Below are 12975 nucleotides of genomic sequence, written 5' to 3' on the forward strand. Positions count from 1 at the left end.
GGCAGCCTCAAAATCAAGCTCCGTCAATGTACGTCTACTAAAAGGATTTGTTTTCGCCTCTGACTAGTTCAGATTGTTATTATAAGAGTCTGACCACATTATAGACAGTATCACACAGAAATAAAACCTTTCAATTGATCCGGTTGGTTCGTTGTTGTGCCTAAGAAAGTCTTGTTTAAGGAGAGGCTGAGTTGAATCTTCAGTCACGACTTTTAGATATCACTAAGCTACAAAAAACTCTGTCATAGCTGGATAGTTTACGACAACTCAACTGTCATGAGATATGAGAACAAGACTTCTCACTCAGTACTGTACCAGTTCAGTTGGTCAAAAAAGGCGGGAAAATTGAGTCCAGGTTGAAAAACACCAACGTTTTCCGCTTTGGCCTCTGACTCAGGCTCCTGTTTGAAAATTACATAACCGAAATGATTATAGTATATCTCTGCAGCTACGAGGTCTATATGAATAATCTTGGTATGATAGATAGAGGCGCTTCCGAGATGTCTGCAGAGATGAAAGCGTCAGCATAAATGTTTCTGGGTCAGAGTAAATGAAGATGGAACATGGAGCGATTTACACTTTTACACAAGTGAACAATCCCCTTTGTAGTTATGCAATCGTCTTCCAAACCCTATCTGAACATTACTTGTACCGAGTCTGATGCTAATAAAGTGAAGAAACTCCTTCTCCATGCCATGTAAATAAATTGAAAATGACTTGGAGACACTGAAGAAGCCATTGTGAGTGATTTTATGCAACTTTTGACCCCCCAAAACAGCAAAGTCATCATTTTGTAGCTGTAAAAGTACAAAGGGAAGTTAGTTTTGAGTGTTTTTCGATGGTTTATTCAGTGAGGTTTGGTCGGACATTGGTGGGAGTTTTATTGCTGGAGTCTCATTGTTCATTTGATGTGTCATTTGTGCGAACTTCGTTAAATTAGAAGATATCATGAACACTGTGACTGCTGGCGTGCACCATGCGTATATGGAGGCGGCTTTCTGCTGTTCGCTCAGTCAGGAGCTCGGGTGTTTGACTTCCGTTTAATTTAGCTACAGTACAAGTGGTTACGTTAGCTTAGTAGTCGAGCTTCTTCTGAACCAAATGGTTTGTGATGTGACTTTATTAAGTGTTTAAATGTCCTGTGGTGTGATTTCTTGTATTGGGACAATTTTACTCTTGTTGGTTGGGGGCTCGAGTGATTAACAGGTTAAAGGTTTTAATGGTGTTACATTAACCCTTAAACAGGCAGGACTGGAAAATAAGATGTTAATTATTCTTTTTATTTACTTTGATGTTAGTAGTTATCTCATTTGCATCTAAGTAAACATGCCCACATTTTGGATTTTATGAGTTGAAACTCCACCAGGATACGTTCCCCCTATTAAGGTATATATATATATATATATATATATATATATATATATATATATATGTGTGTGTATGTATCTCCTGGTGCATGTTGCCTGTTTAAGAGTTAAATTGCTTAAAACTAGTAACAAGTAGTGACAAAGAATACAAACACAAGCTCCAGCTGGTGCGACCAAATCAGAGAGACAAGCCAACGTTCACATTAGAGCCAAACTTTATTTATTTTCAGTTCATTCAACTGATTCTCAGTCTGTTCAACAGTTTGAGAAGTTTAAATACTGTAACACTTTCCATTAATAATCCGCCAATAACATGGCAACAGGATCAACGCCAGAGTACTTCCAGCTCAGGCATAAATACATTCTGATCAATAAATAGATCAATAACGTAAAGTGTCAATATAAATATTGTACATTCATATTTTTAAAAAATACCTTAAATACGTTTTCAATTTAAATAGATCAATAAATAAAAGTATAAAAGTCGTTGGTATAAAAGGTTGATAAATATGATAAATAGAAAAGCGCCTCTCTGCTCAGTGTTGAGTAGAAACAGTGGAGGCGTCGTTGTGCAGCAGCAGTTAGTTTTTCCTCTCGATGCAGAAGTCCTGCAGGTAGCTGAACAGGATGTCGATCTCTCCCACTGCTTTGATTATGCCTTGATCGCCGTCCATCTTAAAAAATACAAAGAGACACATTAGAAACTGTAGAAAACACAATAAATGCCAGTCAATATAAAAGTCAGTAGAATCGATCCTACAAAATGGTTTAGTTTGTCTTTGAAGAAATGTGTATTAATCCGATTAAGATGGATTAAGACATTGTTGGTTTTGGTCTTCTCATGTAAGCTCTTCATATTTATCTTCTGATTTAATCAACTAATCATTTACAAGATGTGTGAGGTATTAGAAAGTTTCCTAAAGTCCAAATATCTCCATTCGTCTGGCTAAATGTCAAGAAAACCTGCCAATCTTCACATTAGAGAAGACGTAACCAAAGAATATTTTGCATTTGTGCTTTAAAAAATCACTTATCAAATAGTTTTTTGTTATCTTAAAATCAGGGTTTAATGATAAGGCTATGCGTGGATATGAAATACAATGAAGTGTCTGTAGAAGATAGTAATGCTCGGAGCAGCTGAAGCGAGTTCTTTGCTCTGCTTTGATTTTTAGAAACATCTTACCTCCTTGAGCTTTCTGCGAAACTCCACAGCGTGGTGATGGTTGTGGTAGTGAGTCACACTCTGGAGAGACAAACATGTAGAGCCGTAGGTTAGTAGCAGCTGTTATCTGTTCGATCTCTGTCTGTGTGATATCTGTGTCTCTCTCTCTGTTTGTGTTATTGCATCTTTCCTTTCCTTTATCGAAACCACAGAGTGTCGTTATCGATTTTAAGATCAACCACACCGCCACCACATATACAAACTGTAAAAACTTCATATTTGACTTCTGAAAACTCACATTCTTAGGAAGCAATGGCGGTATTTTGGATATTTTCTTATATTTTTTTGTATATAATTGGATTTTTTGGCTAAACGACAGACTGTATGATGCTCACAAACAAATGATCTTCTCCTGCTACATGAATCTTAAAGGCATAGCCGGATTTTTGGACGATTTCTTGCCAAGAGTTCGATGAGGAAATTGATACCACTCTTATGTCTTTACAGTTAATATGAAGCTAGCTATGAGATTGGTATCAAACTCAGTAAATTAGCAAACTATTCCTTTAACAGTCATTCAACAAACAGCTCAGTTAAGACACTTACGCAGCCGTGCCTCTTCAGGTCCTCGCTGACTCGGGCCAGGTTGGTCTTCAGCAGGTGCATGCTGGGATGTTCGATGTCACTTTGATGCAGGACGTTGCTCAGGTAGTAGTCCAGGATGTTGGCGTGGAGGCAGCAGATCTTCACCTGGTCCTGGAGGAGGTCAGAGATCAGAGGTTCAGAGATCAGAAGGACTAACACAACATGACCAGCGATCAAGAACGTTTATTGTTGGACTCTTAAAATTCTCAGAAGTTGTGGAGAACATTTTGAGGAGAGTTCTCACCTGGCTGACGTTGACTCTGGGGATCAGTCGGATGTTGGTGTGTTCCTCCGACTGCATACTCTGAGCCTGAAGACACCGACAGACTTATTAGCATCATGTTTAAACCAGATATCCATCCTTATCACTTGATATGTCTCATTATCGGCTTGTCAAGCAACTAATTGTAAAGCACTTTGAACTACATTAGCCTGTATCAAAGCTGTTATATAAATAAAGTTTGATTGATTGATTGAGACTTCATGAGGAGAAAGACATGAGGCATCAGCTAGAAACTACAGAATAAGACTTAAGGGTAAAATCTGGAGGAATTTTGATATTTAAGACAGATTTTTGAGTTGTGATAAAAGTAATAACGGATTAAAATAGTTATAGAATAGAAATCTATTGTATCTCAAATCTCAAAAGTACTCACATGTTGTGACAAATTCTGGATAGCATCCCATGTGGCGCTGTCTTGCAGTGGCGCACTAAGCGACCGGGCCACAGGGACCGCTGTCACATGCTCGGTCCAGCCAATCAGAAGCAGCGACAGCAGGACGAGCACGGCGGCAGATGGACGGAAGAAGGAGACGAGTGTGGAGACCTTCATTGTTCAAGTAGATGAATTTATCTTTTATCCTTTTAGCTCGAGGAGAGAGTGAGAGTGTTTTCACCTGCAACACAGAAACAGATTGTTAATTAAATATAAAATAAAAGATAAGTTAAAGTAATAATAATCAGACTGAGAGGTGATTCTTCTCGCTGTGTCCTCACCTGTCAGTGGATGATGATGTGAAGACGTCTCTCTGCCTTGTCTCTTTATACAGATCAACCCTCCGCCCCCTCTGCAGAAATATAGGACAGGTAACCAGCCAAAAAACCCCAAGACACACACTCGCACACATACACACACACACACATGCGTGCACACATACAGGTCAGTGCTGAGCTGGTACAATCTGTTTACTGTCACTTACACAAAGAGGAAATTAATTCAGTCAACGTGTGACGACACAAATACTGTTTGTCATTGATTTGCTAAGAGAGCATTTTAATTGTACTTCTCCAGTGACAGAAGTTCCTCACCTTTGTGTGTGTGTTCACGTGTGTGTGTGTGTGTGTGTGTGTGTGTGTGTGTGTGTGTGTGTGTGTGTGTGTGTGTGTGCCTACTCCCTGGTGAATTACAAGCTGCTATACAAACTTCCGTCAGACAGAAATAGAAAAATTTACCCAACCAGTTAATGTGTTTACTTGTGTGACAGCCAGCAGATTATGTAATCATTGGTTAAATACACACAATTAAAATAATGTGTGCTTTAATGCATTAAGAGGATACTGTACATAGCTGTAAATGGAGCCGTGTTTTTTAATATGAAATACTAATAAATTCTCATCTCATCTTTTAATCACTTAATATTTGGACCCCTAAAGCTGAATGTGGCGTTGCAGTTCCTCTAATGGCCACTAGATGGTGATAGCACCAGTAATAGGTTATATTGGAGTGAATGTAAAAACTCTTTTCCCTGAAATCCAACATTAATGTTTCCTACACACACAAAAAAACCCCAGTTCAGTTAAGGAGATGTGAGTAGTAAACTTACACAAATCTATAAATGCATAAATAATATCTTACGCTGCACTGTAATTTTTTATTCTCCTGTTTTATCTCTCTTGCTCTATTTTAGCTGAATTTAATTCCCAATTTAACACTTTTAATTGTGTTTAAATGTCTTTTATTTTGCTGTGTGTTGCTTTTGTAGGTTATCATGATGCATTTTATGTTTTGTTTTATGTAAAGCGCTTTGAATTGCCTTGATATTGAAATGTACTAAACAAATAACCGAATATGAGGTATAGTTTGACATTTGAGGAAATACTCTTATTTGCTTTCTTGCCAAGAGTAAGATGAGAAAACTGACACTTCTCTTGTGTGTGTGTGTGTGTGTGTGTGCACTGTGTATTGAACTTATGCTAGTTTAGCTTAGCCTGGCTTAGTTTAGCTTAGATTAAAGACTGGAAATTAAGGGAAACAGCTAGCATGGTTCTGTCCAAAGGTTAGAAATCGGCTAACCAGCACATCCTCAGCTCACTAACATACAAACACTAAACAGAAATGTAAAAGTTGTTGTTTTGCAACTTGTTAATGTGTTAGCTTCAGAGGTGCTAGTAGGCATATTGTTTTTAATTGGTAGCTTCCCTCCTCTGTCCTCCTTGCCTAAACTAATCTAGCTCTTTGTTCCATTGAGACATTATCGTGGTTTCGATCCTCTTTGCTAAAGCTCTGAAAGAAAGTTAAATGATGTATTTCCTAAAATGTCTCACTATACCTGTAATATATTATCTGCATGGATACTGTGGCTGGGAAGAAATTATGATACCAGTACCAATCCAAGTCCTAAAGTGATCCTGATACCAGCTAAGTCCTTCATTAGATTCCCATTAACACATGTAGGTCTCTGTGTTTTATCATGTGTAAAAGCCTGTAGTGTAGACTCATTTTAGAGCATTTAGGAGGCATCTTGGCTGCTGAACTGCTAAGCGTGCTAACTCAAATTCACCACGACGTCACCACCACAGACGGGTCGTAGCTGCTGTGGCAGTGGACCAATCACATGATGCATTACATCAAAGAACGCTTGCTTTGATTGGCTGTGAGCAAGTCCGTACAAATAGTCATATTTTCTAGCTCTGGGTGCAAAAAGGATCGATTGTACGTTTCATTTGACGGGAGACGTTTCAACACTACTAAATGATTTATTTCGGTCAATACCATAAAGGTTTTGAGTACAGATACCTAGCCTTAATGGATACACAGATGTATTTTTGCAGGAATGTAATTACAATCTTTGTTGATAAGAAACTATTTAACCAATGAAACCATTTTAATTAACTAGCATGAAACAGCACAACCGAAACATTGCATCAAGATTACAGATCTCTGACTTTATTTAGAGATCCTTCAACATTTACCAGTTAATATCAGACAGAAATAAGCAAATGCAGGATAATTATGTAACTGATGACTCTATGAGGATATGCAACTGCCCCCGAGGGAAGCTTATAAATGGAGAATAGGACCAAGGACAAGTTTTGGTGTTTCCCCGAACTTTTCCCCGTATTTCTGTTATATCCAAGCTTTCTAACATCGGTGTTTTCCTGGCTGTGAAGTGAAGGATCGAGTGGCCGTGTCATTTTTCAATTTAATTTTCATTTATTGTGTCGGACGTGGGTGTCAGTATCCCTCAGGGACTTCACCACAAACATTTACCAGCAGTAAGCAGGACTTCCTTCTGACTTTTATGAACTTTTAATGGAGAACTTTTCTGCAACACTCTCATCATTTCTCTCAATCTCATTTTTTTATTGGTAATATTTACTCATTTCCTGCCGATTGTGACCTATGACGGGAATCAATAACTCTTGCAGCAGCATATTCTGATCAAAGTGCTGCTTCTGCTGCTGTAAATCCATCAACTCATCAAATGTTGCGTCATCGGTGCATCATTACATGTTGCGACATGCTGCAAGAAGCAACGTGAAGTGGAACACCCAGTTAACAATGAAAAGGGGAAATGACAAACTGACACAGACTGACGTGAATGACGAGCGACTAGAAAATGCAACGTTGGAAGTTTTGTGATAAATTCAGAAAAATTATTTAACCCTCCTGTTGTCCTCGAGTCAAGGAAGGATGAGAGGGAGGAAGGAGGGAAGGAAGGAAAGGAGGAAGGAGGGAAGGAAGAAGGAAGGAAAGGAAAGGAAAGGAGGGAGGGAGGAATGAAGGAAGGAAAGGAGGGAGGAATGAAGGAAGGAAAGGAGGGAGGAAGGAAGGAAAGAAGGAACGAGGGAGGAAGGAAAGGAAGGAAAGAGGGAGGGAGGGAGGGAGGAAGGAAGGAAGGAAAGACGGAGGAAGGGAGGGAGGAAAGGAAGGAAGGAAGGGAGGGAGGAAAGAAGGAAGGAACAGAGGGAAGAATTAAGAAAGGAAAGGAGGGAGGAAGGAATGAATGAATGAATGAATGAAGGAAGGAAGGAAGGAAGGAAGGGAGGGAGGGAGGAAGGAAGGAAGGAAGGAAGGAAAGAAGGAGGAAGGGAGGGAGGGAGGGAGGGAGGAAGAAAAGACAGAAGAAGGAAAGGAAAGGAAAGAAGGAACAGTCAAAACAGACGGGGTCAATTTGACCCGGGAGGACGACAGGAAGGTTAATGGAGAATATTAGAAACTCTCAGCTGAGCGTGCTCCACTGATGCATGTGGTGTCAGAAGTCTGCAGGTTGTTTCCCTCTCAGTGAACCAGGACTCTGTTTAATAAGAATAATCATCATCATGAAGCATTTTTAGATTTGACTCCATGAATTTAAGTGCATGTGGTGAATTTTATCACCCTCCGAGTGAGAAGAATGGATTAATTTAAGACCAAGTCAACGCTCTTTTTAGTTTTCTTTATTGCCAATAGTGGAGACAGAACTCTATCAAATCTGAGGCTGCTAAGGTGTCCCTCTGTTCCAATGGAGCCTCCATTCTGTCTGTCTCTGCGTGCTCTCTGTTTGCCCAATCTTTTTATACTGAAGTTACACGTCCTAAGCATGAACACAGGACACAATCAATTACTTGTTTATGTTCCCATGATCCAATACCTCCTGATATTAATTACCATTGTATAGAATGGTACCATTATATAGGATGTTATCAGGCGTCTTCCTCAGCCTCTGTCTATTATGACCGGAAGTTCATATCAAGTTCACACAGAGAAGGCCCCATCTTATGACTATGACTGTTATATAAATTATAATATGGGCCTCCACAGACACAGAACTTTTAGCTTAGAAATGCTTAGAAATACATAGAAATACATAGATCTGTAGCAGAAAATACACTACATGCACCTACACACAGTTTGAAGGAGGCGACGGCTGATTCATTTCTTCCGAATCAAGAAAAACACCCACAAGGTACAAGAAACGGAAAATACTAATAAGATAATTCAGCACATAATAAATGGGCTTAAATCATAAATCAACAGCTTTATACTTCTTGGGAGCTGTAGTACAAAAACCGAGAGCTTGATTTCCCCCCTAAATAATTATAACAGGAATGACAAAATCCAATAATATGAAGTTTTGTCATTATTTTTAGGACCTCACTGATGCTCAGACACTCTTCGGTATCCTTTCATCATCATCATCATCATCATCATCATCATCATCATCATCATCATCATCATTTGCAGCCCGACAAGCAACACGTAGTTTGGAAATAATCTGGTGCAACAAAGCAGGTCAAACCATCCAAATGAGCTAAAACTTTTTTTTAGACGTACTTTAACCTTCCTGTCATCCTCCCGGGTCAAATTGACCCAGTCTGTTTTAACTCTTCCTGCCTTCAGTCTGTCCTTCCTTCCGTCTTCCTTCCTTCCGTCTTCCTCCCTCCTTTCCTTCCTTCCTTCCACCTTTCCTTCCTCTGTCCTTTCCTTCCTTTACTTCCTTCCTTCTTCTGTCCTTCCTTCCTCTCCTCCTTCCCTTCCCTCTTTCCTCCCTCCTATCCTTCTTCTGTCCTTCCTTCCTTGACTTGAGGAAAACAGGAGGGTTTCCTTCCTTCCTTCCTTCCTTCCTTGACTCAAGGACAACAGACGGGTTAAAAAAAAAAACTTCTTAGCAGGATTTTTTTTTTTTTTTTTTAAAAACAGGAGGAAAAGTTTCATTTTCTAAAAATCATTGTAGTTAAATACAAAATCAAAATGACATGGAATGATTCCCACAAATAATACAGATAAACCCTTTGATGTTTTATATTTTATATATTCTTTTGTTCTCTCTTTAATAGAAATATGTGCAACGGTCGTGGTGATGCTTTTGATCAATGAAACCAATGTCACCAACTTTAATTACCAACACAGGAGAAACTGAACAGAAGAACACAGGCCGAATCAACACGGTGCAAAACAACACAGAGACTGAACTGAAAACCAAAACCTTTATAGACACGATGATGTAATCACTAAACAAGACACAGGTGAGTGAAATAAGACACAGCTGAAACACATGAGGTAATCAACTCAGTCAGGAGAAACACAGGAAGTAAAACTATCAATATACACAAAGGGTGAAGAGTCGCCACAGTTCTTCTTCTTCTTCTTCTTCTTCTTCTTCTTCTGTGGATTTGAGCGTCTGGGCTGCTTCTGTCTCTTCATATTAACCCTCCTGTTGTTAATAAGTGTGGAAGGGAGGAAGAAGGAAGGAGGAAGGAAGGATGGAAGGGAGGGAGGAAAGAAGGAAGGGAGGAAGAAGGAAGGAAATGATAGAGGAAGGAAGGAAAGGAAGGATGGAGGAAAGAAGGAAGGGCAGAGGAAAGAAGGAAGAAAGGAGGAAGGAAGGAAGGAAGGAAAGAAGGAAGGGGGAGAAGGAGGGAGGGAGGAAGGAAGGGATAGAGGAAGGAAGGATGGAGAAAAGAAGGTAGGGCAGAGGAAGGAAGGAAGGAATGAAGGACAGAAGGAAAGGAGGAAGGTAGAGGGGAGGAAAGAAAGAGAAGGAGGGAGGGAGGAAGGACAGAAGGAAAGGAAGGAGGGAAGGAAAGAAGAAGGGAGGGAGGAAGGACAGAAGGAAGGAAGGAACAGTAAAAACCTTACTTCCTTCCTCTTCCCCTCCTTCCTTCCTCCTTTCATTCCTCCCTTCCTTCTTCTTCCCCTCCTTCCCTTTCTTTGCTCCATCCTCCTTCCATACTTCTATCCTTACTCCTTTCCTTTCTTCCTTCCTTAATCCCAGACTGACTCCATGATGTTCAGATCAGGACCTTCTTCTTCTTCTTCTTCTTCTTCTTCTTCTTCTTCTACTGTTTGTGACTCTGGCTGCATGTTTGGGCTTGTTGTCGTCCTGCAGGATAAATCTGGGACCAATCAGATGTTTTATTTCTGTTCTATAAGAATCCAAAACATCGATGTTGTCTTTCAGTAGATATTCACTATTTTTCCTTTATTTATTTATTCCACATCCTTCCTTCTGTTTCTCCGTTCATCCTCTGTCTCTCCTAATTGTCCTGATTAAGTTCACCCGGTAAACTCGTCTTTACTCACTAAGGCAGAGAGGGGTCAAACTCAATTTCATTCAGAGGTCGCATACAGTTTGACTTCTTGTGGGCCAGACCATTAAAAATATGGAAGAAAGGAGGGATGAGAGGAAGGAAGGAAGGAAGGAAAGAATGAAGGAAGGAGGGAAGATGAAAGGAAGGAAAATAATACAGAGAGGAAAGAAGAAAGGAAGGAGGGAAGAAAAGAGGGAAGGAAGGAAAAGAAGACATGAAGGAAGGATGGACAGAAGGAAAGAATGAAGGAAGGAGGGACGAAAAGGAGGAAAGATGGAAGAAAGGAAGGGAAAGAAGGAAGGAAGAAAAGAGGGAAGGAAAGAAAGGAAGGAAGGAAAAGAAGGAAAAGTAGACATGAAGGAAGGAAGGACGGAAGGGAGGAAGGAAGGAAAAGAAGACATGAAGGAAGGAAGGGAAAGAAGATATGAAGGAAAGAATGAAGAAAAGAGGGAAGAAAAGGAAGGGACAGAAGGAAGGAAGGAAGAAAAGAGGGAAGGAAGGAAGGAAAAGAAAACAGGAGGGAAGGAAGGAAAGAAGGAAGGGAGGAAAGAATGAAAAGAAGACAGGACGGAAGGAAGGAAGGAAAGAAGGAAGGGATGAAGGAAGGAAAGAAAGAAAGAAGGAAGGGAGGGAGGAAGGGAGAAAGGAAAGAAAGATCCTTATTTCTTTCCTTCCTTCCTTCCTTCCTTCCTTCCTTCCTTCCTTCCTTCATGTCTTCTGTTCATATTAAACCCTGAGCAGCAGGTAAAGGGTTAAATCGTCTCTGCAGGTGAAACAAAGGAATGACAGGAACAAAGGAAACTCCTCTGATGAAATTTCAGACCAGGATGTTCAGAGTTGACATTGTTTGCTCGGCCTGCTCGTTGTTAAAAGGGGAATTCACACTCGGCCGGCTCATGATGAGTGTGATGTGTGTTTGCTAAGCTCATATACGGCCGAGCGGTTGCCGGGGTAACCCGTCCTTCCAGTCCAGAGGAAGCAATGTTTGCTCTGACGTGAAGTCACCTTAGCCGTGATGAATGGAGAGGATGTTTAGTTAGAGGCAGAGGTGTGTGTGTGTGTGTGTGTGTGTGTGTGTGTGTGTGTGTGTGTGTGTGTGTGTGTGTGTGTGTGTGTGTGTGTGTGTGTGTGTGTGTGTGTGTGTAATTTCAGGAATTTTGTTGTGAATTCCTGATTTAATGAAGCTGGATGGAAGCTCCACTCAAACTTTAAGGAGTGTTTTTCTTGCTGTAATCATTCCTCTTGTTCATACTGATCATTAGAAAATCCTTCATAAGGTTTACAATGGAAATTATTTAAAATTAGGGCTGTCAAACGATTAATTTTTTTAATCGAGATTAATCGCATAGTTTCCATAGTTAATCACGATTAATTGCGTTTTGAATTGGATGTTTAAAATCCTGTTATTTTCCATTTGAAGGCAGTTTTAAGCCCATAATGTAAAGCATTTCTTACCAGAGTGTCTTAACTGGGAATCAATCACGGCTCTGCTGCGACTCCCACACTCCAAAATGGTCCTTTGGTGGAGCTGAGGCTGGCTTGGCTGCACCTGGGTGTTTAGCGTGGAGGTGCTAACTCAAACTCCACGTACTCCGGTGGTAGTTAAACTCCGTTTGACACAGGTTGCATTTTACTTTTGACTTGTCAACTGAAGCGTCTGGAAGTGTTTTAAAGTTAAACAAGCCGTTCAAAAGTCCAGTAGCTCTCTTACTTTCCATCAGCGCGGTAGGTTTACTGCAGGAGGCCACTTCAAAGCATAGCGCTACAGCTAGAGGAGCCGTCTACGGGGGAGTAGAAGGGACAAAAAGGCTTGCAACATTAAAATGCGATTTTAAAAAATTAACGCGTTATGGATTGCATTAATCTAATCGCGATTAACGCGTTAACGCTGACAGCCCTAGTTATTACTTTTGTCAGTTTCAAGTTATTTCAGTGACCATTGTGGGTTTTTCTTTCTTTAACAGAGGGGTACCAACTATTTTGTCCACGTGTGTATATACTTGAATCTAACTCCAGAAATCAAGAATGCATATTTCACCAAATTGTCAAACTATTCCTTTAATTTGTGGACTTCATCGCTAAGAAGTAGCAAATAATATAGTTTTACCGCTGAGCTGCTGAGTCTATAATGCGAGATGTGACGGAAACATTCAGATTTAAAAGTTCAAGGTTCAACTTTAGCTGATTTTAAACCAACTAAACCTTTTTTTTTTCTTCTGGGAAAATGTCACCAGAGAGAAGATTCAGAGATTTGTGATTAAAAGACTTCAAAGAAAGAAAAGAAACTGGTTCATGTTCAGATGATTGTATTTTTTGTTGACTTCAAACGACTCATGATTTCTTTTCGTCTCTAAAGACATAAAAACATAATTATTCTTTGATCGCAGCGACCAATCAGCAGGCGACATAATTACTACATTCATAAAAACATCTATTATATAAAACATTATGAAACTAAAACAGCATTAAAATCATTATAATCTATAAAAATACATTATTCTATTTAA

General features: G+C 39.9%; 1 protein-coding gene across 1 annotated transcript; it reads right to left on the reverse strand.

Annotated features, from left to right (window-relative positions):
* Positions 1-1948: 1948 nt before the first annotated feature.
* On the reverse strand, positions 1949-4007 carry il22 (interleukin 22). Its single transcript, XM_053344033.1, has 5 exons — positions 3831-4007; positions 3419-3484; positions 3136-3285; positions 2551-2610; positions 1949-2041 (listed from the first exon to the last, which is right to left on the reverse strand). Exons 1-5 carry the CDS (start codon positions 4005-4007, stop codon positions 1949-1951), a joined length of 546 nt encoding a protein of 181 aa, XP_053200008.1.
* Between the last annotated feature and the right edge of the window lie 8968 nt (positions 4008-12975).

This window comes from Scomber japonicus, chromosome 23, assembly GCF_027409825.1.
Source record: "Scomber japonicus isolate fScoJap1 chromosome 23, fScoJap1.pri, whole genome shotgun sequence".
Classification (NCBI taxonomy): domain Eukaryota; kingdom Metazoa; phylum Chordata; class Actinopteri; order Scombriformes; family Scombridae; genus Scomber; species Scomber japonicus.